The sequence below is a fragment of the Pezoporus wallicus genome, unplaced genomic scaffold (genome assembly GCF_028554395.1).
Source record: "Pezoporus wallicus isolate ANWC-B61680 ecotype Strahan unplaced genomic scaffold, APGP_CSIRO_Pwel_v1 contig_10704, whole genome shotgun sequence".
NCBI classification, from domain to species: domain Eukaryota; kingdom Metazoa; phylum Chordata; class Aves; order Psittaciformes; family Psittacidae; genus Pezoporus; species Pezoporus wallicus.
Window position 1 is genome coordinate 1 of NW_026639342.1, and position 27,617 is coordinate 27,617.

Genomic DNA, 27,617 nt, shown 5'->3' on the forward strand with positions numbered 1-27,617 from the left:
TTCTGGGGCTCCTGGTCTCGCGTACTGGCGAGCACTGGGGCAGCCCCTCACTGCCTGGCTTGGGTGCTCCTTTCACCGTGGTGCTGGTGGTTGGCTTCTCTCCTGCTGTCTTCTGGGCCGCGTGTGCAGTTTGGGTGTGACAGTTCAACTGGGAGCACAGCGGGAAGCTGTGGCATGGCCCGATTGCTGTGTGCCAGTGCCTGGTGCCAGGGAACTGTGGCATGGCTATAAAGCCTCCTGGCTGTCAGTGCTGCAGCTGCTGCTCCCTGATGACTCCTGACTGTCACTGCCGCAGCAGCTGCTAGCACGTGCTGGGGAGCGCTGGGATAGCCGCACATGAAATGCCCTGTCTGCGTGTGGCCCTGGTTGCACGCGGTGCTGGCGTGTGGCTGCTCAAACGGCGTCTTTGCGCCGCGTGTTGGGAGTTTGGGCCCGGCGTTGCGAGCAGAGCGGCCCCGCACCCGCACGGCCCGGTGGATTCCTGAGGCGCGTCTTTGTCGGCTTCCAGCCAGGGGTTCATGGGGGTTTCATGGTCAATAATGGGGGTTTGGGGGGTTCATGGGGGGGTTTCATGGTCAATAATGGGGGTTTGGGGGGGTTTCATGGTCAATAATGGGGTTTTGGGGGGTTCATGGGGGGTTTCATGGTCAATAATGGGGGTTTGGGGGGGTTTCATGGTCAATAATGGGGTTTTGGGGGGTTTCATGGGGGGTTTCATGGTCAATAATGGGGGTTTGGGGGGGTTTCATGGTTAATAATGGGGTTTCATGGTCAGTAATGGGGGTTCATGGGGGTTTCATGGTCAATAATAGGGTTTTGGGGGGGTTTCATGGTCAATAATGGGGTTTTGGGGGGGTTGGGGGGCTTCATGGTCAATAATGGGGTGTTGGGGAGGTTTCATGGTCAATAATGGGGTTTGGGGGGGTTCATGGGGGGGTTCGTAGTCAATAACAGTGTTTTGGGGGTGTTTCAGGGTGGTTTAGGGTGTTCTGGGGCGTTTCAGGATGTTCTGGGGGTGTTTCAGGGTCTTTTGGGGGTGTTTCAGGGCGTTCCGAGGGTGTTCTGGGGCATTTCAGGATGTTCTGGGGGTGTTTCAGGGCGTTCTGGGGGTGTTTTGGGGTGTTTCAGGGTCTTTTGGGGGTGTTCCAGGGCATTCTGGGATGTTTCACGGTCTTTTGGGTGTGTTTCAGGGCGTTCTGGGGTGTTTTGGGGTGTTTTAGGGTCTTTTGGGAGTGTTTCAGGGCATTCTGGGGGTGTTTTGGGTGTGTTTCAGGGCGTTCTGGGGGTGTTTTGGGGTGTTTTGGTGTGTTTCAGGGCGTTCTGGGGTGTTTTGGGGGTGTTTTGGGGTGTTTCAGGGCATTCTGGGGGTGTTTTGGGTGTGTTTCAGGGCGTTCTGGGGTGTTTTAGGGTCTTTTGGGGTGTTTCAGGGCATTCTGGGGGTGTTTTGGGGTGTTTCAGGGCGTTCTGGGGTGTTTTAGGGTCTTTTGGGGTGTTTCAGGGCATTCTGCGGGTGTTTTGGGGTCTTTTGGGAGTGTTTCAGGGCATTCTGGGGGTGTTTTAGGGTCTTTTGGGGGTGTTTCAGGGCGTTCTGGGGGTGTTTTGGGGCGTTTCAGGATGTTTTGGGGGTGTTTCAGGGTGTTCTGGGGGTGGCTTGGGGATGTTTGCGGGTGTTTTTGGGGGATGTTTGCGGGTGTTTTTGGGGGTGTACCGTACCGAGGTGTACGCGCGGCCGCACATGCTGCAGCAATAGGCCTTGGCGTGTTTGATGGCGTGGGCCGAGAGGTGGATCTGCAGCGAGGCCGAGTCCGTGTACGCCCGGTAGCAGTTGGGGCACTTGTAGGGTTTGTCCTTGTTGTGCTGGCGCTGGTGGGACTGCGGAGTGGCACCGGGGGGGGTCACGGCAGCCATGACCCCCCTCCCCTGCCCCGCAGCGGGGGGGGGGGCTCTGGTGCCCCTAAATCCCACCACCCCCCCTCTTCTGGGGTACCCCTCCTTTCCTGCAGTACCCCCCAGCATCCTAGGGTACCCCCCAGCATCCTGGGTTACCCCCCCTATTTTGGGGTACCCCCCCAACCTGGGGTACTCCTCCCCTTATCCTGGGGTACTTCCCCCCCCTCCTGGGGTACCCCCCCTATTCTGGGTTACCACCCCCATCATGGGGTACCCCCCCAACCTGGGGTACTCCCCCTTAACCTGGGGTACTTCCCCCCTCCTGGGGTACCCCCCCTATTCTGGGTTACCCCCCCCCATCCTGGGGTACTCCCCCAGCATCTTGGGGTACCCCCAGGATCCTGGGTTACCCCACCCCATCCTGGGGTACCCCCCCTATTCTGGGGTACCCCCCCAGCACTGACCTGGAGGTTGGAGAGCTGTGTGAAGGCCTTCTCGCAGCCGGGATGCGGGCACTTGTAGGGTCTGTCGCCCGTGTGGATGCTGTGGGACGGACACACACACACACACATCGGGTCATGCCCCACGGCTGTGGCACCAGGGACCAGTGATGGGGCAAAGAACACAAAGGGGCACGGGGGAGACGTGGGGCTGGAGGGGATGAAGGTGATGGGGAGTGCAGTGGGGATGAGGAAGTCAGTGGGGACAATAAGAGAAGGAGGAAGAGACGAGTGTGGTGGGGATGAAGAAGGCAGTGGGGGCAATGAGCACAGTGGAGATGGATGAGCGTGGTGGGGATGATGAAGGTGCTGGAGATCATGAGCGTAGTGGGGACGATGAAGACAGCGGGGACAATACGGTGGTGGGAACAGATGGGGATGATGAAGGTGCAGGAGACAATGAGTGTGGTGAGGATGGACTGGCACAATGGGGACAGATGGCCATGGTGGGGCAAATGAAGACGGTGGGGATGATGAAGGCAATGGAGATAATAATGTGGTAGGGATGGATGAGCATGGTTGGGATGATGAAGGTGCTGGAGATGATGAGCATGGTGGGGAGGACACAGGTAGTGAGGCCAATAAGCACGGTGGGGAGAGAGAAGCGTGGTGGGGAGGATGAGCACGGTGAAGATGGATTGGTGTGGTAGGGACAGAGAACCATGGTGGGGTTGGTGGAGGTGGTGGAGATGATGAACATGGTGGGGACTGTGAGCACGGTGGGGATGGACAAGTATGGCAGGGATGAAGAAGGTGTTGGGGGCAATGAGCAGAGTGGAGATGATGACCGTGATGGGGATGATAAGCGTGGTGGGGACAATGAAGGTGGTGGGGATGATGAAGGTGGTGAAGACAGATTGGTGGGGAGAGATGAGCACGGTGGGAGTGATGAAGATGATGGGGATGATGAGCATGGTGGGGATGGATGAGCACAGCAGGGATGAAGAATGTGGCAGGGATGATGAGCACCGTGAAGATGGAGGAGCATGGTGGGATGATGAAGGCGCTGGAAGAGGTGATGAGCATGGTGAAGATGGATTGGTGTGGTGGGATCAGGGAAGGTCAATGGAGAAGATGAGCGTCGTGGGGATGATGAGGGCAATGGGGACAATAGGCATGGTGGGAATGGATGAGCAGGGTGGGGATGAAGAAGGTGATGGGAACCATGAGGACAGTGGAGATGATGACCGTGATGGGGATGATGAAGGCAGCGGGGATGATTACCATGGTGGGGACAGTGAAGGTGTTAGAGACCATGAAAGTCATGCAAGGTGTCCCTGCCCATGGCAGGGGGTTGGAACTGGTTGATCCTTTCCAACCTAAACCATTCTGTGATCCTGTGATGAAGATGCAGGAGATGATGAGTGTGGCAAGGATGGACTGGTGTGATGGAGATGGATGACCATGGCAGGGTCAGTGAAGATGGTAATGATGATAAGCATGGTGGGGATGGGTTGGTGTGATGGGGTCAATGAAGGTGGTGGAGATGATGAGCATGAGAGTGGTGGGGATGGATGAGCACGGCAGGAATGAAAAAGGTGATGGGCTTGATGAGAAGAGTGGAGAGGATGAGCGTGATGGGGGTGATAATCATGGTGGGGAAAATGAAGATGGTAGGGATGATGAAGGTACCAGAATGATGGGCATGGTGAAGGTGGATTGGTGTGGTGGGGAGAGATGAGCATGGTGGGATTGATGAAGATGGGGATGATGAGCATGGTGGGGATGGACTGGCGTGGTGGGATTAATGGAGGTTGTGGAGAAGATGAGCATTATGGGAATGATGAGGGCAATGGGGACGAGAGGCAGGGTGGGAATGGATGAGCGCGGTGGGGATGATGAAGGCAGAGGGGGTGCTGAGGATGGATTGATGTGGTGGGAACAGATGTCCATGGTGGGACTGATGAAGATGGGGATGATGAGCATGGTGGGGATGGACTGGCGTGGTGGGATTAATGAAGGTCGTGGAGCAGTTGAGCATTATGGGGATGATGAGGGCAATGGGGACCAGAGGCATGGTGCGGATGGATGAGTGTGGTGAGGATGGATTGGTGTGGTGGGAACAGACGTCCACGGTGGGGTCAACGAAGGTGATGACCAAGGTGGTGGGGACGGATGAGCACGGAGGGCATGGCGAAGGTGCTGGGGACAACGAGCACAGTGAGGACGAGGAGGGTGTCATGAGAGACGCCGGGTAGAGCCCCCACTGCCCCCGAGGGAAGCCGGGCTCACCGGGTGTGCTGCTGGAGGTGGGAGAGCTGCCGGAAGGACTTCTCGCAGTAGGAGCAGTGGTAGGGTTTGACGCCCAGGTGGATGCGCAGGTGCTGGGCCAGGTAGGAGGCGTTGGCGAAGGACTTGGAGCAATGGGGGCACTTGTGGGGCTTGGCCTCGGTGTGCGACTTGGAGTGGATCTGCATCTCCGACTTGGTGAAGAACGTCAAGGGGCAGACCTTACACCTGGAGGGGGGGGGGGGTGTGCAAGAACCCCACAGGGACCAGGCTGGGCTGAGGGAGCGGGGGCACCGCACCGGCCCCCCAAACCCCCAAGCGGGTTGGGGGGTGCCTACCTGTACGTCTTCCCCTCTTTGGCGGTCTCCCCCGAGGCCAGGATGGGGTAGGGCACCACCAACACCGGCGGTCCCGAGGGATTTTCCGCCTTGATCTTCTTCCGGCCCCGCTCGGCCTTGGGTGCCCCCAGCAAGCCGTGGCCTTGGATTGTCTTTATGGAGTCGAGGAGGGGGGGGCTGGTGATTCCTGAGATTAGGGTGGGCGAGGAGGCGATGAGGCGGCTCTGGCTGGTGGACGTTGGGGTCGATGGCGTGGTGGTGCCGGTGCCCGTGCTGGATTCCGACGTGCTGACCGCGGGCGCACGGGATGCCAGCCCCAAGCCTTGCGGGGGGGGGCAAAGATAACACAGTGTGTGGTGTGTGTGTTCATTATGGGGGTGTCCCCCCCCTTTGCTCTTCTCTCACTGCGGGGTCCTCAATAGAAGGGGGTGCCCCCGTCGGGCTTTACCTGTGACGGTGCTGGTGGCCGGCCGCGCGTGCAGGGCCACGTCGGGCTGGGGCACGGCCTGCGGGTGCAGCCCGGGGACCTGCTGCAGCTTGGGCAGGGACATGATGGCCTGGCTGCCGTCGGCGGGCGACGGCGGCACCAGCAGCGGCTGCTGCGACGCCACCGACGTGGGGGGCAAGTGCGGGGGCCGGATCTTCTCCGCCATCAACTGCTCCTTGATCTTGTTGATCAGGACCAGGTTGTCCAGCTGGAAGCATGGGGGGGGAAGGCGGGGGGAGACATGGGGCAGGGTCAGGGGACCCCCAGCCTTTCCCCTCCACCCCATGTCCCCTTCCATGTGCATCCATCCCGGGATGCAGGGCGGGGGGGGGGGATCCTACCTGGCTGGGCATGGTGGGGGGGGGCGGCCAGAAGTAGGGGTTGTTGAAGCGAGGCTCCGCCATCCTGCAGGGAGAGATGGGAATGGTCATGGAATGGCACCGGGCACCACAAGGACCCCATCTCCTGCCCCCCATCCCGCCCCCTTCCCGGGGGGACTTGGACTGCACCAACCCCCAAAGACAGAGCCCTTGGGTGCTGGGAGCAGGGAACCCCCCCCCTCCCAGCATCCAGGGGATTCCTGCCTGGAAGACCCCGGGATGCCGCTTGGCAAGGGGGAAGGGAGGGGGTGGAATGTGGGAGGAAAACCCCGAACCTGCTGCTCCTCCAGGAGGGAGCAGAGGCGGGTGGGGAAACAGGGCCATGGGAGAGGGCGAGCGGACGGCGGCGCATGGCACCCACAGCAACCCGGGCGCATCCTGCTGAGCCCAGCACCCAAAGCGAGATAACGGCAAGTGAAGGGAGCGGTGACGGCCACAGCAGCTCAGCAGAACCATAGAGAACCAGAGCGGAACCACAGCAGAACCATGGCAGAGCCATAGCAGTACCATAACAGAAACACAGCAGAACCATAACAGAACCACAGCAGAGCCATAGCAGTACCACAGCAGAACCGTAACAGAACCATAGGAGAACCAGAGCGGAACCACAGCAGAACCATGGCAGAGCCATAGCAGAACCATAACAGCAGAACCATGGCAGAGCCATAGCAGAACCATAACAGAAACACAGCAGAACCATGTCAGAGCCATAGCAGTACCATAACAGAACCACAGCAGAACCACGGCAGAGCCATAGCAGAACCATAACAGAACCACAGCAGAACCGTAACAGAACCATAGGAGAACCAGAGCGGAACCACGGCAGAGCCATAGCAGAACCATAACAGAAACACAGCAGAACCATAACAGAAACACAACAGAACCATGGCAGAGCCATAGCAGTACCACAGCAGAACTATAACAGAACCACAGCAGAACCGTAACAGAACCATAGGAGAACCATAATGGAACCACAGCAGAGCCATAGCAGAACTATAACAGAACCACAGCAGAACCATAACAGAACCATAGAGAACCACAGCAGAACTATGGCAGAGCCATAGCAGAACCATAAAAGAACCACAGCAGAACCACGGCAGAGCCACAGCAGTACCACAACAGAACCACAGCAGAATCATAGGAGAACCACAACAGAACCATAGCAGAACCATGGCAGAGCCATAACAGAACCATGGCAAAACCATAACAGAACCATAGCAGAACCATAACAGACCCATGGCAGAACCATAGCAGAACCGAAGCAGAACCACAGCACAGCAGGCCCAGAGGGTTTATTGAGACACTTCCCACGTTTTGGGGACATTCACTGGAAATTAACTCAAAATCCATCACTGGATAACAGGAAACAGGCGGGAGGGGATGGGGAGATGACACTGGTGTGAACGGGCATCACCGCGCCGTGCCCTGTGGTCGAGGGTCAGGCGTACCCCAGTGGAATGCATCCACCGGGAGCTGTAACATAAACCAGGATCCTGGCATCAACCAGACCGGTGCCTCCGGCACAGCGCATCCCCAAAGCCTTTGGGGTGATGGGATTGGTGGCAGGGAACCAGCAGCCGGGGAAACTGAGGGAGGGAGAGCCCCCGGGCTCCTCCGAACGGTGCCGCTGCAGCCGGGAGCATCCCTGCTCCCATAGGAAGCCCTCTCCGGGCTCAGTTTTGGGGCACAACCCTGGTGATCCGGCGCAGCGCAAGAGCAGGCACGTTTTGGGGTGCCCTGAACCAACACAACGGCGGCCGTTGGCAGCACCGAGGAACAGGAACCATCTCCACAGCAGATCCCAACGCCAAACCTCCCCTTTCCCACCTCAAACCGCTCGGTGGCACCTCCCGGCTGCCCATGCACCGAATTTGGGGGTTTTGGAGCAAAACCAGACCCGGATGCTCGCAATAGAAGCTGGTTTTCCGCCTCTTTTCCCTCCATCCACTGTATCCCCCAGCCTCCCTGCGGAAGCAGAGCTGGGAGTCCTGCTCTGGGATAGGGAATGCGCTTCCCCACGCACCCATCACCAGCTATCCTATAGTTATATATGGACCCATGTGCTGCCCACCCACTGTCTACCTATATATAACATGAGATCGCTCGGGATGCGGAGCACGGGACGGGGGGCACCGGGATGAGGGGGTGACGGCACAAGAGGCTAAAAGAGGAGGTGGCAAAAGGGAAAACTCCTTCTGGGAATGCTGGGGACAGGCTCCGGGCACCCCGGTCCAAACCACATCGCTCCGGCGGCACCCCACGGTGTGGGAAAACAGGAAGCAGGAGCTGTGATTAGAAAAGGGAGTTTGGGAGCTGCTCCCCATCACAGCAGGTACCCTGCGACCTCCTCCTGTCCTTCCCATCCATCCATCCATCCATCCATCCATCCATCCATCCATCCATCCATCCATCCATCCATCCCTCTCTCCCTATGCCTCCAACGGAGACATCGGTGGCACCAAGAAGGATGCAACGTGCCCAAAGCATCCCTGGGATGCAGCAGGAATCACCGTGACCAACTCCAGGAGCCTGCTGTGGAGCCAGACCCAAAGGGTGTTTTGGGGGAGGAAAGCACAAATATCCCATGTGTGTCCCCCCCCTTCCTGACCTCCTCCTGGGGAGGTCTTGTCAATAAATGATGGAGGGACTGGAAAAGCTTGGACCTGCCCGGAAGACCGGGGGAAGGAACGGCCGGCGTGCCAAAACCAGCAGGAAAAGAAGGAGAAAATCCCTGATCCTGTCGCGATTTGATGCTGGAATACTTCACTGGGAGGGAGTGCAGCGGCTGGCTGGGATGGCTGGGTGGGGGGGAGCGGAAAGCAGGTAGGATAAACATGAAATATGTATACATAAACCCTCCCTTTTCCTATGTTCTCAGCTAACTATGAAAAATGGAAGCTGACATGCAGCAAAAGGAGGGAAAAAAGGGAAGAAAATCCATTAAAATGGAAATGATGAGGGATGGGGATGCTGCAGCGCGGCTCTGCCGGGCAAGGCTGGGGCTCTCCCTGCACCCCAGTTTTTGGTACCCCCCCCCGGTACCAGCTCTCCAGTGGCACCGAGCATCTCCCGGGCAAGACCAAGGGGATGCCGGAGGGTGTCCCGAGGGATGCAGAAGGCGAAGCAGCCACCGAAGAGGAAGCGGGAGGATGCAGAGAGCCGCAAAGCCAGGGGCTGAACCCCGGATTCCCTCAGCACCCATCCGAGGACCGGGATAACGGCGGCAGCGCCTCGGGAGACCCTAAAAAGGCCCCAAACCCTCACGTTCCTATGGGGTGAGGTGGAGTTGGGGGGGGGGGGGTGGGAAGAGCATTGAGGAGCCAAAAGCCGGGGCGAGGTGGGGAAGGGGGCGGGGGGGGGATGCTAAAAGAGGGGGGGGGGGGGACGACACCGGTGTTTTGGTACTCACAGGCTGGCCTCAGGAGCCAGGTGGCCGCAGCTGCCTGGGGAGACGCGTCGAGGAGGCTCCAGAGTGATGGGAGGTAGATGATGGCACGGGTGGGCACGAGCTCACTACAGCAACTTCCTACCCAACTGCCGCTAAGTCAAGCTACAGTTCTCTAGGGAACGCCTCTACCTTGGCAGCCCTCTCTGTCTCGCCTTCGCTGAAATAAAAAGAAACAAGAGATTTCTTTTCACGGCACCGCCGAGGGAAACGGGGCCTGAGCACCGGCAAACGGGGTTCAGGGGGGTGCTGGAAAGGGGGGGGTCGTGTTTACAGAGCCCTCAGCATCCCCGACCGCAGCCTCTTGTCCCCATGCCAAGCGGCGAGCGCAGGGAAGCCGATGGGAGCGCGGCGGCGGGTGAGAGCCCCGATGGGTGCCCCCCCCCCCCCCCCAAAGCACAGCCTCAGAGCCATGGGGCAGAGCGGGGATGGTGACAGATCCATGTCCCCACCGCCACCGGGTTAAGGGCTGAGCCTTGCCCCGTGCCGTGCCTCGGGTTTCCCCCCCAATCCATAAGGACACAGCCCCTCTCGTCCCCCATCAGGACGCGCTCCTACACCCCTCCTACACCACTGGGTTTGCTTGGAGCAGGCGGGTTTCCAGGGGCAAAGCGAGCGCCCCTCGACCAAAACCCCATCCCAGAGCCGCAGCACCCGGCCCCATCCATGGGACGCTGCCCCCATCCCAAAGGGATGACCCCCCCCCCCTCCAAAGCAGAGGCCGCAGACGCGACGGGCGAGACCCAACCCCCCCCCCCCATCACTCGGGGAAGGGGGGGACACACACGGAGCGCGCGCCAGAAGAATTCATCCAAGATGGAACCAATTAAACCCCCCCCCCTTGCTTCCGCCCCCCGAAGGGCCGCTCGCTGGTGGCTCTCCTGCGGCTTTCCAGCCAAATCCAGCCCCAGATGAGCCCGGAGGAAAACCCCATCCTGGGATGGGGGTGCCTGCATGGGGAAGGTGGGGGAGCGCAGGGATGAGGAGCCAGGCAAAGCCGCGCTGGGGAGCACCAAAGAGAGGAGGGGGGGGACACCAAGGAGGCGATGCCGGGGTTCAATCAGTGCCTGTGTGTCCCGGCACCCATAGGGACATGGGGACACCCCATAAGGAACCCTGGTGCCTGTGGGGTGATGCTCACGCTGAACACAGGGGTTGTTGTCCGTGTCTCCCCCCCCCCAAAACACACCGGTGGTGGGGAGGGGGTAACGTGTTCCCCCTGACCCCCTAAAACAGACCAGCAAAGGCAAAGCCAGCACCCACAAACCAGACAGAGCGGGGTGGGGGGCAACCAGCCCCCCCCCCCCCATAGCAGCCAGGAGAGCACCCATGGGTGCCAATGGGTGGGGAAACAGAGGCACGGGGAGGGGGGTCACGCCGAGGAGACACCGAATCCAACATGCACTTGTCGTGACATCGCACCCGCCGGCCCCAAATCCACAGTTTTTAAAGGAAAAACAGTAAAGGGGAGGGGTGTGGGGGGGGATTTCAGGGAGAAAAGGGACATTTTAGGCCCATCCATCCCCGTCTCGCACAACGGAAACCGCCACCGCTCGCACTGCGAACCCACAGAGGGGAGCCCCCCCAAAACCCACCCTTGGGGCGGCCCTGCTCCTCCATCAACACATCCACACCTAACCCCCGTGCCACGGTGTGGGGGGGGGCACGGAGCCACATCCGTGCCCACTCAGGGTGTAAATGGGTGTCTATGGGGGTCATGTCCGTCCCCGTCCGTCCCGTCCCCCCCCCCCCCCAGTGTCCCCCCCACCCCAAGCATCGCCCCATAGCCACATGCCCACCTCTGCGAGTACTGGCGTTGCTTGCCCTTATCCGCGTCCATCTCCAGCTCTAGCTGAGACCGGGTGCCGCACGTGGGGCGTTTCTCTACGGGGTTTTGGGGGGGGGGGACACAAGGGAGGAGAACTTCACACACCCCGAACCCACCAACAGCCCCCGGCGCGCCAGATCCCGCAGCGGAGGAAGAAGAGGAGGAGGAAGAAGAGGAGGAGGAGAAGGAGGAGGAGGAGGAGGAACAAAAGCGAAGCGGCTCCGACCTACCCGACCCGTGGGGACGTGGGGGTTTTCCTGGAAATAGAGAGGGGGGGAAAAAGGGGAAAAACACACGAAAAAAAAAAGGGAATAATAATAATAATAATAATAAAAAGCAGTGGTTTGGGTTTTTTTGTGTGTGTGAGGATGAGGGATGCGGAGCTGGCTGGAAAACCGGGATCGAAATCCATCCCCTCGGCAAATTGCACGCTGGGAGGGCCCCAAAACTTTTTCTTCCCCCCCCCCCCCAAAACAATCACTTCATAATCTCCATAGGCCTCGGGGTTACAAACCCAATGGGTTTGGCCAACGGGAAGGGATAACCCCCCCCCAAAGAGCATCCTCCGACCTTGGAGGAGAGGAAAAAACACCCAAAACGCCAGCAAATGAACCCATTCCTGGGTTAAAACCTCCCCACACCCCCCAGGCCCCCGGTGTGGCCTGGGGAAGATCACGGATAGGAATGGGATGCGGGTGAAGATACAAGGGGATGATGGAGGGGGGGGGGGGAGCTCGAGGTTTGGGTCCTCGGCTTCGGGCTGTGCCGCATTCCTGCCAAAACGCCATGTAAAAACACAGCCCCCCCCTTCCCGTTCCCTTCTCCTTCTCCTTCTTCCCCGTTAAAACCTTCCAGGCAGCGAGACAAAACCGGTTAACGCGGAAAGCGGGGGGGGGGGGAAGGAAAAACGGGGTTAAAACCATCCAAAATCGAGATTATAACGCTAATAACAAGGATAACAACAACCAACCCCAGCCCCCTCGCGCTTCTTCTGCCTCCCCCTGCAAGGAAAAAGCCGTGAACCCATAAAAAAATCCATAAAAATCCATGAAAATCCATAAAAAAACCCAGCACCCCCCAACCCATGCAACATCCACAAGAATAGGTACGTTCAGCCGCAATTAACTTTTCCATTAGACCATCCAGAGGGAGCGAAAAGCGGAGAAAATCCAGCAAAACCGGGATATTTTCCTATTTTCCCTGGATGTTGCCCCCCCCCCCCTTTCCCTTCCTCCCTCCTCCTTTTCCTTCTTCTTCCTCCTCGAATGAAGGGGGGGAAAAAAGGAGGGGATTTGGGTGAAATAACAGCGATTTTAGAGCAGCGGAGGTGCAAAAAGGCGAACTTTGCGGAGTTGAAACCCTCAACCTGGGAGGGGAGATTTGGGCGTTTTCTCGCATTTCGGTGATTTTTAAGGTATCAACGGATGGGGATGGAGCGGGTTTAAGGGGGGGGGGGGGGGGGGGGGGGGGTGGCCCGGCCTGGATGCTCTACCCCCATCCCCCACCCCCCCCCGCCGGGGGTGTTTCTCCCCTCCCCCCCCCCCCCGCCGCCTCTCCCACATTCTCAGACGGTTTTATTAAAATTCGCAGACAAAAGGAAAACAAAAATGGCAGAAACGGAGCGGGGCCGGGGCCGCCGCCATGTTCTGCAGCGCCGCGGGGGGGGGGGGGGGGGGAACCCACACACACACAAAGCTCCAAAACACCCGAAACCGACCCAAAATGCGACGTGAAATGAAATGAAGGGGGAGGGGAACGGGGAGGGGGGAGGGGAGGGGGGGGTCCGCGTATAGAGAAACACACACACACACACACACACACAGAACCCCCCCCCCACGAGGTGAAGGAGGGGTGAGGATAAAGAGACACTTCCTATACCAACAGCCATGCTGCCGCCGTCCGCCGCTCCGCCGCACCGGGCAAGATGGGCGCCGGCGCCCCCGCCCTTGCCCCCGCCCAGCCCCGCACCGGCCCCGGCCCCGGCCCCGCACCCGGACACGGGGACGGCGCCGCCTCCCCTCTCCCTCCCTTCTCTTCTTTCCCCCCTCCTCTCCCTCCGCCGCGGGGCACCGGGTGCGGGATCGCGCACGCACGCACCCGAGAGCCGCAACGGAGCTGCCGGTGGGGACCGAGGGGCTGGGGGTGACTTGGGGGGGGGTATGGGGAGCATAGAGCGGCGTTGGCACCGCCGTAACCGCGCCGGGACCCACATAAGTGCGTCAGGACCCACATAAGCGCATCGGGACCCACATAAGTGCATCGGGACCCACATAACTGCACCGGGACCCCCATAAGTGCATCAGGACCCCCATAACTGCGTCAGGACCCCTATAAGTGCATCAGGACCCCCATAACTGCGTCAGGACCCACATAACCGCGTCAGGACCCCTATAAGTGCATCAGGACCACCATAACTGCGTCAGGACCCCTATAAGTGCATCAGGACCCCCATAACTGCGTCAGGACCCACATAACTGCGTCAGGACCCCTATAAGTGCATCAGGACCCCCATAACTGCATCAGGACCCACATAACTGCATCAAGACTCACATAAGTGCATCAGGACCCCCATAACCGCGTTGGCACCCCCATAACCGCATCAGCACCCCCCCCATAACTGCATCGGGACCCCCATAACTGCATCAGGACCCCCATAAGTGCATCAGGACCCCCATAACTGCACCAGAACCCACATAACCACGTCGGCACCCCCATAACCGCATCAGCACCCCCATAACTGTATCGGGACCCCCATAACTGCATCAGGACCCCTATAACTGTCCCAGCACCCCCATAACTGCATCAGGACCCCCATAACCGCGTCAGCACCCCCATAACAGTCTCAGCACCCCCATAACTGCATCAGGACCCCTATAATTATCCCAGCACCCCCATAGCTGTCTCAGCACCCCCGTAACTGCATCAGGACTCCCATAACTTTCTCAGCACCCCCATAACCACATCAGGACCCCCGTAACTCTCCCAGCACCCCCATAACTGTCTCAGCCCCCCCATAAGCACCTCAGGACCCACCGGTTCTCCTCAGCACCCCCATTTCCCCCTCAGGACCTTCATAACCACCTCAGGACCAACAGCCCTCCTGGGTCCCCCCAGTTCCCCTCCATATCCTCAGCTCCCCAAATCTCTGCGGCCCCCTACAACATCCTCAGGACCCCCATAACCTCTTCAGCACCCCCATAACCGCCTCAGGACCCCTGGCTCTCCTCAGCCCTCCTGGATCCCCCCAGTCCCCCCCATATCCTCAGAGCCCCCCCCCCAAATCTCTGCAGCCCCCTATAATAACATCCTCAGGACTCCCTGATTCCCTTCAGCCCCCCCATAACCACCTCAGAACCCCCCCCTAGTTCCAGTTCCCCTCTGCCCCCCCAAACCTGAGCCCTCCTGGATCCCCTCAGCCCCCCAAGTTCTCCCCCTGGTTCCTCTCAGCCCCCCATAACCTCCTCAGCACCCTCAGGTCTCTTCACCCCCCCCCCATTATCCTCAGTGCCCCCCAATCTCCTCACCCCCTGGTTCTTCTCAGCACCCCCAAATCTCTTCCTGTCCCCTCAGCCCCCCTCAGGATGTCACCCCCCATCTTTGGCCCCTCCAACCCCTTTGGGGGGTCCCCATAGACCCTCTGGTACCTCCCATCTCGGGGTCCCCCCCCCCCAAGCAGCCCTTCAGGCCTCCATTCTCTTTCTCCTCCTTCGGGGAGCCCCTTGGTTGTGATTTAACTCCATTTATCCATCGGTTTATCCCTGTGTTCCCATCGCAGCGCCTCACCCCAAAGGTGGATACAGCCCATAGGGGAGGGAAAAGGGGGGGGGGGGAAATTCCATCCGGTTCCCCACCTTCCTTCCTCCCCATGGTCCAGGGAATGACGGCGCGTCTGAATTTATAATGTGGAAATAGGTAAAAGAAAGGGGAAAATGGGATTTATTGCAAGTTTTCCCAAAGGAAAAGGTGGTGGAAGGAGAGGGATGCCCCGGATGGGTGGACCGAACCCAAATGGTGCTTCTGAGACTTTGGTGGGGAGTAGAGAAAGAGAAGGAATGGGATGGGGTAGGATGGGATGAATGGGATGGGTTGGGATGAGTTGGGTTGGGATGGGGTGAGGATGAGGATGGGATGAGTTGGAATGGGGTGGAATTGGATGGGGTGAGGATGAGTTGGAATGGGATGGATAGGGATAGGGATATGGCGAGGATGAGGATAATATGGCGTGTATTGGGAGGAGATGGATGGGGATGGGTGAGGATGAACACAAGGATGGGATGGGATGAATGCAATGGGATGGATTAGTCTGGGATGGGATGAGGTGAGGATGAGATAAAATAGGATTGGGATGGGGAAGAGGATGGGATGGAACAGGTTGGGATGGGATGGAACAGGTTGGGATTGGGATGGGGTGGGGCTGAGGATGATACAAAATAGGATTGGGATGGGGAAGAGGATGGGATGGAACAGGTTGGGATTGGGATGGAACAGGTTGGGATTGGGATGGGGTGGGGCTGAGGATGATACAAAATAGGATTGGGATGGGGAAGAGGATGGGATGGAACAGGTTGGGATTGGGATGGAACAGGTTGGGATTGGGATGGGGTGGGGATGAGGATGATACAAAATAGGATTGGGATGGGGAAGAGGATGTGATGTGATGGAACAGGTTGGGATTGGGATGGGGTGGGGATGAGGATGGGATGAGTTGGGTGGGAAGGGGTCTCCATCAAGCTGTGGACCCCCCTCTGTCCGTGTCCTAGGATCCTCCTGGTTTGGGATGAACTTCCAAGAGGTTAGGGTTGGGGTTAGGTGTCCATCTGCAGTGTGCCCCCCCCCAGGTCTGACCATGTCCCCAGGCACCACCAGCCACCCTGGATCACCCCATTGCCCAACATCTCCCATCTCAGAAGGTCCCGGATCCGTTCATTATGGATACCCCCACCAGCAGCTCCAACACCCCCCCCCTTTATCTCATTTTAATCCCACCACCCCAAACCAGGACACTGGGAGAGCCGGGATCATCTCGGATCTCCCCTGGTGTCCCTGATGCCACCGCGTTCCCCTTGGCTGGGTTTATTCCCGTCGGTGCTTTCACTTCTGCCGCAGCTTTTCCTGCCGGGGCTTTTTGTGCCCACAATGATGGTCGGGAATCTCCGAAGCATCGTAGGAATGGGGTCCTCCAACCCCAAATCCACACCGGAGGACACAGAGGGGGGGGGTTCCTCCAAGGGATGGTGAACGTCTCCTGGATGGGATAAGCAGTGCTCCAGGGTTTTGTTCCAGCTCTTGTGTTGGGTGGATTTAGGCTTGGGTGTGGGAATGGGGCCCCTTTCCTGGGGAGGTGGTTGGTATGCAGGGATCAAGGATGAAATCATGGAATGGTGCTAAACCCACGCCCGGCTCCATCCCGGGATGCAAACCAGAGGGAAGAGCGCTAAAACCACGGATCCAAGGCTGGGGTTGCCCCCGGGATAGATCCGACCGCGATAAGGAGGAAGGGAAGGCAGGAGGAGCAGGGGGAAATCCGTGCTGTAAATCACTGCTGTGGGGCTCCGGTAAAGCTTTGGGGCTGATGCACCTGCGTGATCCCCCCCCCCTTCCCTGGCACCGCTGCTCCTTCCCATCGGCATCGCCGGATCCCGATGGTGCTTTGGGAAACCCATGGGGTTGGGTCCAGGGAGAGCAAGCAGGGGCGTCCCGATGGGAAAACGCGGTTCCTAAAGGGGTCACGCCGGGCTTCCTCGGTGTCCCCAAAGTCTTTGTCCCAGCGGGCAGGAAATCCTTTGGGAAATGCCTCTCTGCAGCTCCTCCATCCCGTTTCCTTCCCGAGAAACCCCTCGTTTTCCATATAAAGCTCTGGTTCCCCACCACGGGTGATGCGGCATTCCCGGTGCTGGACTGGATGGGGGGGGGTGGGTGTTAATCCTCATTCCCGACTTTTCCAGGTTCATGAACCCCAAAAGTGGGATTTTCACCCCGGATCCGCTGCTGGGACGTTTTGGGCTGTTTGGTGGCAGGGAAAGAAAAGCAGGAGGTTCACGAGATTCCCGGCTCCTGGAAGCGGGCGCTTGGGCTCTAATGAGGTAATGACTTAATTAGAATTAATTAGTTAATGTTTGCAAAGCACCGAGGAGATGAAAGGCGCCGGCGTGGGGCGGCTTCCGCCCGGCCTCGTGCTCCCGGTGAATCCATAAGGAAAGGGAATCCTCCAACCGGGACGAACCCCCAACAAGAAGGAGGTCTCCAACAGCAAAGGCCGCTCCCGGCATTCCATGGAAGCACGTCCCGGCGTGCCCATGCCGCCAGCAGCGCCGCTGCATCCGGCAGCGGTGAAGGGAAGATTCCAGCATGGCTCCCTCCGGCAGCGCCGGCACACGCGGCGCACGTGGCAGCGAGACGGGTTTTCCCTGGTTTTCCATGCCCGCCGGCGCCGGCCTGGTGTGCCGCGGCACGCCGGAGCCGGGATGGATGCGTGGATGGATGGATGGATGGATGGATGGATGGATGGATGGATGGATGGATGGATGGATGGATGGATGGATGGATGCGTGGATGGATGGATGGATGGATGGATGGATGGATGGATGGATGGATGGATGGATGGATGGATGGATGGATGGATGGATGGATGGATGGATGGATGGATGGATGGATGGATGGATGCGTGGATGGATGGATGGATGGATGGATGGATGGATGGATGGATGGATGGATGGATGGATGGATGGATGATGGAGGGATGGATGGATGATGGAGGGATGGATGGATGGAGGGAGGGAGGGAGGGAGGGAGGGAGGGAGGGAGGGAGGGAGGGAGGGATGGATGGATGGATGGATGGATGGATGGATGGATGGATGGATGGATGGATGGATGGATGGAGGGAGGGAGAAGGGAGGCATATCCCACTAGAATCCCGGGAATTAAGGCATGGCGGGGCTCCCGGTCTCACACTGGGGTTACTGGGAGGTAATGAAGCCAATTAAACTAATGAACTGGGATTAATTTCCCTGTGGTTTCCCTGCGTCACCTCATGGGCTGCACGGCGGCGTTCCCGATGGGGACAACGCTCTCCATCACCCCCATTTCCCAACCACGTCAATGAATAACCCGTTCATGACCTGCGATGGGCCCAGCCCCGAGCCTGGCTTTGGGGTGAAAAAGGGGGATTTTGGTCTATCTTCGTCGGAGCTGGCTCCATCCCTGTTGTCTGATGCTTTCATTTCAGCCATTCCCGGTCCCCGGTGGGTCCCCGACGGGAGACAAGACCTGAATTCCTAATGCAGGGAAAACAAGCAAGGGAAAAAAAACACCGACCAAAGCCATGTGGGTTTATTATTTTAATGGGGAGGGGGGGCTTTTTCCAAGCTTTTGGGGCCTGTCGGGAAAAGGAACAAAGTGGGTGGTTATTCCCTGAAAGGAGGGGATGGGATAAGGGGGGATGCCCGGGTTGGGGTGGGAAAAGGGGGGTGCCGGCAGCAGGAGCTGAGCAGTTTGTTCCCTTTGGCTCCGGACCAGCGTTCCCGCTGCCTCCGAAATATGCAGCTTCATTCCCACCCCGGGGAATTGCATCCCCGTCCCTGTGCCTCCGTCTGCCTGGACACAGAGAAACACCCCCCCCCCAGCCTCTGGCCTCTGCTCAATAGGGGACCAAGGGGTCTTTGGGGGGGGGTAAAGCCTCGCCATGGGGCAGCCGATGCCGGCAAAGCCCATTGGTCCCCATAGGTCACATAGATCCCCATAGATCCTTACAGGTCCTTTAGGTTTCCATATGTCCCCACGGGTCTCCATAGGTCCCATAGGATTCCATAGGTCCCCATAGGACCCCACTGGTTGCCACAAGTCCTATAGGTGTCCATAGGTTCCCATAGGTGCCCACTGGTCCCCATAGGTTCCATAGGACCCCATAGGTCCCTATATGTTCCCACAGGTCCCATAGGTCCTATAGGACTCCACAGATCCCCATGGATTCTCACAGGTCCTGTAGGTCCCTGTATGTCCCCACAGGTTCCATAGGTCTCCACTTGTCCGTGTAGGTCCTTACAGGTCCCCATAGATCCTCACAGGTCTCCATATATCCTATAGGATTCCATAGGACCCCACTGGCGGCCACAAGTCCTATAGGTGCCCGTAGGTCCCCATAGGTGCCCACTGGTCCCATAGGTTCCATAGGACCCCATAGGTCCCCATACGTTCCCATAGGTCCTATAGGACCCCACAGATCCCCATAGGACCTTATAGCTCCACACGGGCCCTGTAGGTCCTCACAGGTCCCCATATGCACTGGTCCTATAGGTCCCTGTATGTCCCCATGTGTCCCATAGGTCTCCACTTGTCCCTGTAGGACCTTACAGGTCCCCATAGATCCTCACAGGCTCCATAGACCCCTATACGTCCCCATATGTCCACACAGGTCTCCATATATCCTATAGGATTCCATAGGACCCCACTGGCGGCCACAAGTCCTATAGGTGCCCGTAAGTCCCCATAGGTGCCCACTGGTTCCATAGGTTCCATAGGACACCATAGGCCCCCATACGTTCCCATAGGTCCTATAGGACCCCACAGATCCCCATAGGACCCTATAGGTCCACACGGGCCCTGTAGGTCCTCACAGGTCCCCATACGCACTGGTCCTATAGGTCCCCGTATATCCCCATGTGTCCCATAGGTCTCCACTTGTCCCTGTAGGTCCTTACAGGTCCCCACAGATCCCCACAGGCTCCATAGACCCCTATAGGTCCCCACAAGTCCCATAGGTCCCCATAGGTCCCATGGGTCCCCCCGTGGCCCATCACCCATCGCCCAAAACTTCTCTTTAAGTGATTTTTGGCCAGATCGGTTCAATTTGGGGTAAAACCCGGCTGTTTCCTCAGCAGCTCCGCTGCCAGCATCACCCGCGCGCGGCGGGGCCGCGCTGTGAGGCGGCGACGGGATCGTGGCACCACCCCCCCCCTCCCCATCCCGGGCACCGGCACCGGCACCGGCTGGGTGAGGGCAGCGGGCACCGGGCACCGGCGGGAGGAGGGGGGGGCGGCGGGTCTCGAACCCGGGTCCTGCCGGGAGCTGGGTTGAGGGGAGGGGGGTCTCGAACCCGGGTCCTCCCGGTGCAGCCGCTCCCCTGGGTCCGTTCCAGTGCAGCCTCATCCCCGGCCCCACGTTGCAGACGCGCCCCCGGGTTGCCCCCATTGCAGGCTCGTCCCCGGGTCCCCCGTTGTTATCTTCGTCCCTAGTGCCCCCCTGGTAAAGCCCCTCTCGGGCTCCCCCGTATCACCTGCACCCCAATCCCCCTTCGTTGCGCCCGCCGCGGGTCCCCCGTTGCATCCTGATCCCCCATTCCCTCCCGCTGCATCCCCCAGCCCCTAATGGCCGCCTGACCCCCAGTTCCATCCACCCTCCCAACCCTGCCATTGCATCCTGACCCCCAGTTCCCCCCTTACAACCCTCGCAGTCCCTCTATTGCATCCCCAGCTCCCCCTTTGCATCCTGACCCCTAAGTCCTCCCCCTGGTTGAGGGGCAGGGAGTCTTCCCTCCTCCCAGCTCTCCCATTGCATTCTGATCCCCAATTCCCCCCATTGCACCCCCAGTTCCCCCCACTGCAACCCCAGTTCCCCCCACTGCAACACCCCAACCTCACCATTGCAACCCCAGTTCCCCCTTTTGCCTCCTACCCCCCAATTCCACCCATTTCAATCCCCCCACCTCCCCTCATTGCATCCTGACCCCTAATTCCCGCTATTGCATCCCTCCAGGCCCCCAATTGCCGACTGACCCCCAGTCCCCCCCATTCCATCCCTCCTGCCCCCCATTGCATCCTGCTCCCCAGTACCCCCCAGACCCACCTCCCCTCATTCCCTTTCCAGGACCCCATTCCCACTTTCCCCAGCCCCGCCATGGCCTGCAGCCTGAAGGACGAGCTGCTCTGCTCCATCTGCCTGAGCATCTACCAGGACCCGGTGAGCTTCGGGTGCGAGCACTACTTCTGCCGCCGGTGCATCACGGAGCACTGGGTGCGCCAGGAGCCGCAGGGCACCCGCGACTGCCCCGAGTGCCGCCGCACCTTCACCGAGCCCACCCTGGCCCCCAGCCTCAAGCTGGCCAACATCGTGGAGCGGTACACCGCCTTCCCGCTGGACACGCTGCTGGGCGCCCAGCGCAGCCCCTTCCCCTGCAAGGACCATGACAAGGTCAAGCTCTTCTGCCTGACCGACCGCGCCGTCGTCTGCTTCTTCTGCGACCAGCCCGCCATGCACGAGCAGCACCAGGTCACCAACGTGGATGATGCGTTCGAGGAGCTGCAGGTGGGTCTGTCCGTGCGCCCAGCCTTCCTGTCTTCCCTCCTTCCATCCATCTGTCCGTCCGTCCGTCCATCCTGCCTTCCGTTCTTCCATCCGTACTTCTTTCCTTCCATCCATTCTTCCTCCCCTCCATCCATCCTGGCTTACATCCATCCATCCATCCATCCATCCATCCATTCATCCATCCATCCACCCATCCTTCTTTCCTTCCTTCCTTACATCCATCCATCCACCCTTCCATTCTTCCTTCCCGCCATCCATCCCTCTTTCCTTCCATCCATCCATCCATCCATCCATCCATCCATCCATCCATCCATCCATCCCTCCTTCCATCCATCCATCCATCCATCCATCCATCCATCCATCCATCCATCCATCCTTCCATCCTTCCATCCATCCATTCATCCATCCATCCACCCATCCTTCTTTCCTTCCTTCCCATCCTTCCCTCCATCCATCCACCCTTCTATTCTTCCTTCCCGCCATCTTTCCATCCATCCATCCATCCATCCATCCATCCATCCATCCATCCATCCATCCATCCTTCCATCCATCCATCCATCCATCCATCCATCCATCCATCCATCCATCCATCCATCCATCCATCCATCCATCCATCCATCCATCCATCCATCCATCCATCCATCCATCCATCCATCCCTCCTTCCATCCATCCATCCATCCATCCATCCATCCATCCATCCATCCATCCTTCCATCCTTCCATCCATCCATTCATCCATCCATCCACCCATCCTTCTTTCCTTCCTTCCTGACATCCTTCCCTCCATCCATCCACCCTTCTATTCTTCCTTCCCGCCATCTTTCCATCCATCCATCCATCCATCCATCCATCCATCCATCCATCCATCCATCCATCCTTCCTTCCTTCCTTCCATCCATCCATCAATCCATCCTTCCTTCCTTCCTTCCATCGATCCTTGTTTCCCTCCATCCATCCATTCTTCTTTCCTTCCTTCCATCCATCCATCCATCCATCCATCCATCCATCCATCCATCCATCCATCCATCCATCCATCCTTCCATTCATGCACCCATCCTTCCACCCATCCACCCTTCCATCCACCCATCCACCCTTCCATCCATCCACCCCTCCATCCCTCCATCCTTTCTTCCTTCTATCCATCCTTCTCTCCCTCCCTCCCCACCTCCCATCAGCATCATCCCTGCCTGAGCTGCACCTCCGAGCTCCTTTGTCCATCTGTCCCTGTACCTAATGGGGTCAGCCCCACAGCTTCCTCCTCTCTGTGTCTGTCCATCCACCCAGGTGCCCTTCAGCTGCTCCCATGGGATTCCCTTTCTCCATCCACACTGGGGGTCCCTGTGGTCTTCGGGTGCCCTCACTGGGGTTCTAGGGGTTCCTCAGGAGTACACACCCCCATCAGCCCCCCCCCCCCAGCAGGAAAGCTGCCTCCTGGGACCTGCTCTCCCCCCACATCCCTGTTTGATCCCTGTTTGTTCTCAGCGGGAGCTGCGGGAGCAGCTCCAGGGGCTGCAGGAGAGTGAGCGTGGCCACACGGAAGCTCTGCATGTCCTGCGGCGGCAGCTGGCTGAGACCAAGGTAGGAGCCACCCCAGGGCCTGCATCCCGACCCCTGGCCCTTCCTGGCACCCCAGAGGCTCCAACGCCCCCATTCCATGGGGCTGCTACCCCAGAACCCACCGCAGTTCGATGAAGCCCATCAGGCTGCTGATCCCAAAGAGGGAACAAAAGATGTTCCCTTCAGGGCTGCTTTTAGTTGTCTTTTTCATTCATTTTTAGTTTAGGTTTCATAGAATCATGGAAACATGGAATGGTTTGGGTTGGAAGGGACCCTAAAGCTCCTCCAGCTCCAACCCCTGCCACGGGCAGGGACCCCTTCCACTAGAGCAGCTTGCTCCAAGCCCCTGTGTCCAACCTGGCCTTGAACACTGCCAGGGATGGGGCAGCCACAGCTTCTCTGGGCACCCTGTGCCAGCGCCTCAGCACCCTCACAGGGAGGAACTTCTGCCTTATCTCCACCCCTGTTTGAACCCTTTATCCCCTTGCTCAGCTGTTGGTGAGCTTTGGTCCTCTCCATCCCCACCAGTGCCATGGTTTAGCTTTATCTCTAGGGTGAAATATCCACCCTTGGAGCCCCCTGGGTTGAGTTAACGGTGCTATAAAGGTCTCTTTGGGGGATCAAAACCTCACAGGGGCATGGCGGGGGGGTCCTGACCCTTCCACCCCCCTCCAAGTCCTCAGCCAAGAGCCTGCGGGTGACCATCGGGGAGGCGTTCGAGCGGCTGCACCGGCTGCTGCGGGAGCGGCAGAAGGCGATGCTGGAGGAGCTGGAGGCCGACACGGCCCGGACCATCACCGACCTCGAGCAGAAGATGCAGCGCTGCAGCCAGCAGCTGCGCAGGGTGCAGGAGGGAAGCCAGATGCTGCAGGAGCGCCTGGCCGAGGCCGACAAACACCTCTTCCTGGCCGGAGTCGCATCCCTTTCCGAGAGGTGGGTGAGGTGACACCGCGGGGATGCTGCGGTCCTTTCCCCCCCAACACACACACACACACACCCCTGCATCCTCGTGCTCCATCGCATCGCTCCTTGGCAGGCTCAAAGGGAAGATCCATGAGACCAACCTGACCTACGAGGACTTCCCCACCTCCAAGTACATGGGGCCGCTGCAGTACACCATCTGGAAATCGCTGTTCCAGGATATCCATCCCGGTGAGGGCATGGGGAGGGGATGGATGAGGGGTTCGGGGGGTCCTGGGGGGGGATGGGGATGGGAATGGCATTGGTGAGGGATTAGGATGGGAATGGCACTGGTGAGGGATGAGGATGGGAATGGCATTGATGAGGGATGAGGATGGGAATGGCATTGATGAGGGATGAGGATGGGAATGGCACTGGTGAGGGATGAGGATGGGAGTGGCATTGATGAGGGATTAGGATGGGAATGGCACTGGTGAGGGATGAGGATGGGAATGGCATTGTTGAGGGATGAGCATGGGAATGGCATTGGTGAGGGATGAGCATGGGAATGGTATTGGTGAGAGATGAGGATGGGAATGGCATTGGTGAGGGATGAGGATGGGAATGGCATTGTTGAGGGATGAGCATGGGAATGGCATTGGTGAGGGATGAGCATGGGAATGGTATTGGTGAGAGATGAGGATGGGAATGGCATTAGTGAGGGATGAGGATGGGAATGGCATTGTTGAGGGATGAGCATGGGAATGGCATTGGTGAGAGATGAGGATGGGAATGGCATTGGTGAGGGATGAGGATGGGAATGGCACTGGTGAGGGATGAGGATGGGAATGGCACTGGTGAGGGATGAGGATGGGAATGGCACTGGTGAGGGATGAGGATGGGAATGGCACTGGTGAGGGATGAGGATGGGAATGGCATTGGTAAGGGATGAGGATGGGAATGGCACTGGTGAGGGATGAGGATGGGAATGGCATTGGTGAGAGATGAGGATGGGAATGGCATTGGTGAGGGATGAGGATGGGAATGGCCCCAGTGAGGAATGGGGATGCACTGGTGAGGAACAGGGAGAGGGATGTCACCAATGAGGGGTGAGGACACAGGGGTGATGGACAGGAATGGGGATGGAATATCACAGGTGAGATGGGAGGATGCACCAGTGAGGGATGGGGACGGGGATGTCACTGATGGTGACTGAGGACACACCAGGGAGGGGTGGGAATGTCACAGGAGTCAGGGGAAAGGATGTCGCTGGTGAGGGGTAAGTACACATTCGTAATGGATGGGGATGGGAATGGGAATGGAATGTCACGGGTGAGATGGGAGGATGCAGTGATGAGGGACAGAAATGGAAGCATCACTGGTGAGGGCTGAGGACACAGTGGTGATGGGTGAGAACACGGTGGTGATGGGTGAGAACACACTGGTGTTGGATACAGGAGCATCAACTGGTGAGGGCTGAGGATGCACCAGTGATGGATGGGGATGGGAATGTTGCCAGTGGTGGTTGAGGTTGCGCCAGTGATGGATGGGGATGGGAATGTTGCTGGCGATGGGTGAGGATGCACCGGGGATGGATGGGGATGGGAATGTTGCCAATGATGGGTGAGGATGTACCAATGATGGATGGGGATGGGAATGTTGCCGGTGGTGGTTGAGGATGCACCAGGGATGGATGGGGATGGGAATGTTGCCGATGATGGGTGAGGATGCACCGGGGATGGATGGGGATGGGAATGTTGCCAGTGGTGGTTGAGGATGCACCAGGGATGGATGGGGATGGGAATGTTGCCAGTGGTGGTTGAGGTTGCGCCAGTGATGGATGGGGGTGGGAATGTTGCTGGCGATGGGTGAGGATGCACTGAGGATGGATGGGGATGGGAATGTTGCCAATGATGGGTGAGGATGTACCAATGATGGATGGGGATGGGAATGTTGCCGGTGGTGGTTGAGGATGCACCAGGGATGGATGGGGATGGGAATGTTGCCGATGATGGGTGAGGATGCACCAATGATGGATGGGGATGGGAATGCTGCTGGCAATGGGTGAGGATGTACCAATGATGGATGGGGATGGGAATGTTGCTGGCGATGGGTGAGGATGCACTGAGGATGGATGGGGATGGGAATGTTGCCAGTGGTGGTTGAGGATGCACCAGGGATGGATGGGGATGGGAATGTTGCCGATGATGGGTGAGGATGTACCAGTGATGGATGGGGATGGGAATGTTGCCAGTGGTGGTTGAGGATGCACCAGGGATGGATGGGGATGGGAATGTTGCCGATGATGGGTGAGGATGCACCAGGGATGGATGGGGATGGGAATGTTGCCGATGATGGGTGAGGATGTACCAATGATGGATGGGGATGGGAATGTTGCCGATGATGGGTGAGGATGTACCAATGATGGATGGGGATGGGAATGTTGCCGATGATGGGTGAGGATGTACCAATGATGGATGAGGATGGGAATGTTGCCAGTGATGGTTGAGGATGTACCAATGATGGGAATGTTGCCAGTGGTGGTTGAGGATGCACCAGGGATGGATGGGGATGGGAATGTTGCCAATGATGGGTGAGGATGCACCAGGGATGGATGGGGATGGGAATGTTGCCGATGATGGGTGAGGATGCACCAGGGATGGATGAGGATGGGAATGTTGCCGATGATGGGTGAGGATGCACCAATGATGGATGGGGATGGGAATGCTGCTGGCAATGGGTGAGGATGTACCAATGATGGATGGGGATGGGAATGTTGCTGGCGATGGGTGAGGATGCACTGAGGATGGATGGGGATGGGAATGTTGCCAGTGGTGGTTGAGGATGCACCAGGGATGGATGGGGATGGGAATGCTGCTGGCAATGGGTGAGGACGCACTGGTGATGGACGGGGCCAGGCCATCACTGGTGAGGGCTGAGGACCCCGGCGACCCTCTCCCCACCGCAGTGCCCTGCACACCAGTGGTGCGGAGCTGCCTGCGCTGGCTCTGGGCGCCGCACCGACCCCGTTATCCCCCCCCCGTTAATCCCCTTCATCCCTTGCCCCAGTGCCGGCGGCGCTGACGCTGGACCCCGGCACCGCTCACCACCGCCTCATCCTGTCCGACGACTGCACCATCGTGGCTTACGGCAACCTGCACCCGCAGCCGCTGCAGGACTCCCCCCGCCGCTTCGACGTGGAGGTCTCGGTGCTGGGCTCGGAGGCTTTCGGCGCCGGGGTGCACTACTGGGAGGTGGTGGTGTCCGAGAAGACGCAGTGGATGATCGGCTTGGCGCACGAAGCCGTCACCCGCAAGGGCAGCATCCAGATCCAGCCCAGCCGCGGCTTCTACTGCATCGTGATGCACGACGGCAACCAGTACAGCGCCTGCACCGAGCCCTGGACCCGGCTCAACGTCAAGAGCAAGCTGGAGAAGGTGGGGGTCTTCTTGGACTACGACAAAGGGCTCCTCATCTTCTACAACGCCGATGACATGTCCTGGCTCTACACCTTCCGGGAGCGCTTCCCCGGGAAGCTCTGCTCCTATTTCAGCCCCGGTCAGAGCCACGCCAACGGGAAGAACGTGCAACCCCTCCGCATCAACACCGTGCGCATCTGATGGGGGTTGGCTCCGTGTGTGTGTGTGTGTGTGTGTCCCCTTCCCAATGGGTGTTTTCCTGCTCTTTGGTGGAGGTTTCGGGCCCATCCTGCCCCAGGAACTGGTGCTGGCACTGGGCAGGATCTGGCTTTCCCCCCCCACCCC

The 27,617-nt window shown here is 58.8% G+C and overlaps 3 protein-coding genes across 3 annotated transcripts in view; 2 read left to right on the forward strand and 1 right to left on the reverse strand.

Moving 5' to 3' along the window:
- Positions 1-281: 281 nt before the first annotated feature.
- ZNF362 (zinc finger protein 362) lies at positions 282-13,116 on the reverse strand (the record flags this gene model as incomplete). Its single annotated transcript, XM_057414280.1, has 9 exons — positions 12,976-13,116; positions 11,069-11,153; positions 5,786-5,849; positions 5,406-5,652; positions 4,958-5,279; positions 4,623-4,847; positions 2,355-2,433; positions 1,709-1,872; positions 282-501 (listed from the first exon to the last, which is right to left on the reverse strand). Coding segments are annotated over exons 1-9 (1,416 nt in total), but the record flags the coding sequence as incomplete, so codon positions are not given.
- SVBP (small vasohibin binding protein) overlaps positions 435-27,617 on the forward strand; it is a 30,307-nt gene continuing 3,124 nt past the window's right edge. The window contains exon 1 of the mRNA XM_057414288.1: positions 435-438. The gene's annotated coding sequence lies outside the window, so the exon portion shown is untranslated. The remainder of the gene's footprint in view (positions 439-27,617) is intronic.
- Positions 20,959-27,481, forward strand: TRIM62 (tripartite motif containing 62). The gene is made up of 5 exons (XM_057414281.1): positions 20,959-21,396; positions 22,879-22,974; positions 23,630-23,886; positions 23,990-24,105; positions 26,923-27,481. The coding sequence occupies exons 1-5, from the start codon at positions 20,989-20,991 to the stop codon at positions 27,471-27,473; spliced, it is 1,428 nt and encodes a 475-aa protein (XP_057270264.1). The 5' UTR covers positions 20,959-20,988; the 3' UTR covers positions 27,474-27,481.

What these genes read in the sequence shown, in the direction of transcription:
- TRIM62 (XM_057414281.1), top strand. Translation starts at nt 20,989, where the DNA reads ATGGCCTGCAGCCTGAAGGACGAGCTGCTCTGCTCCATCTGCCTGAGC. An exon ending in ATGCGTTCGAGGAGCTGCAG is followed by an intron (nt 21,397 to 22,878) that starts GTGGGTCTGTCC and finishes GTTTGTTCTCAG; the next exon opens with CGGGAGCTGCGGGAGCAGCT. An exon ending in GTCGCATCCCTTTCCGAGAG is followed by an intron (nt 23,887 to 23,989) that starts GTGGGTGAGGTG and finishes GCTCCTTGGCAG; the next exon opens with GCTCAAAGGGAAGATCCATG.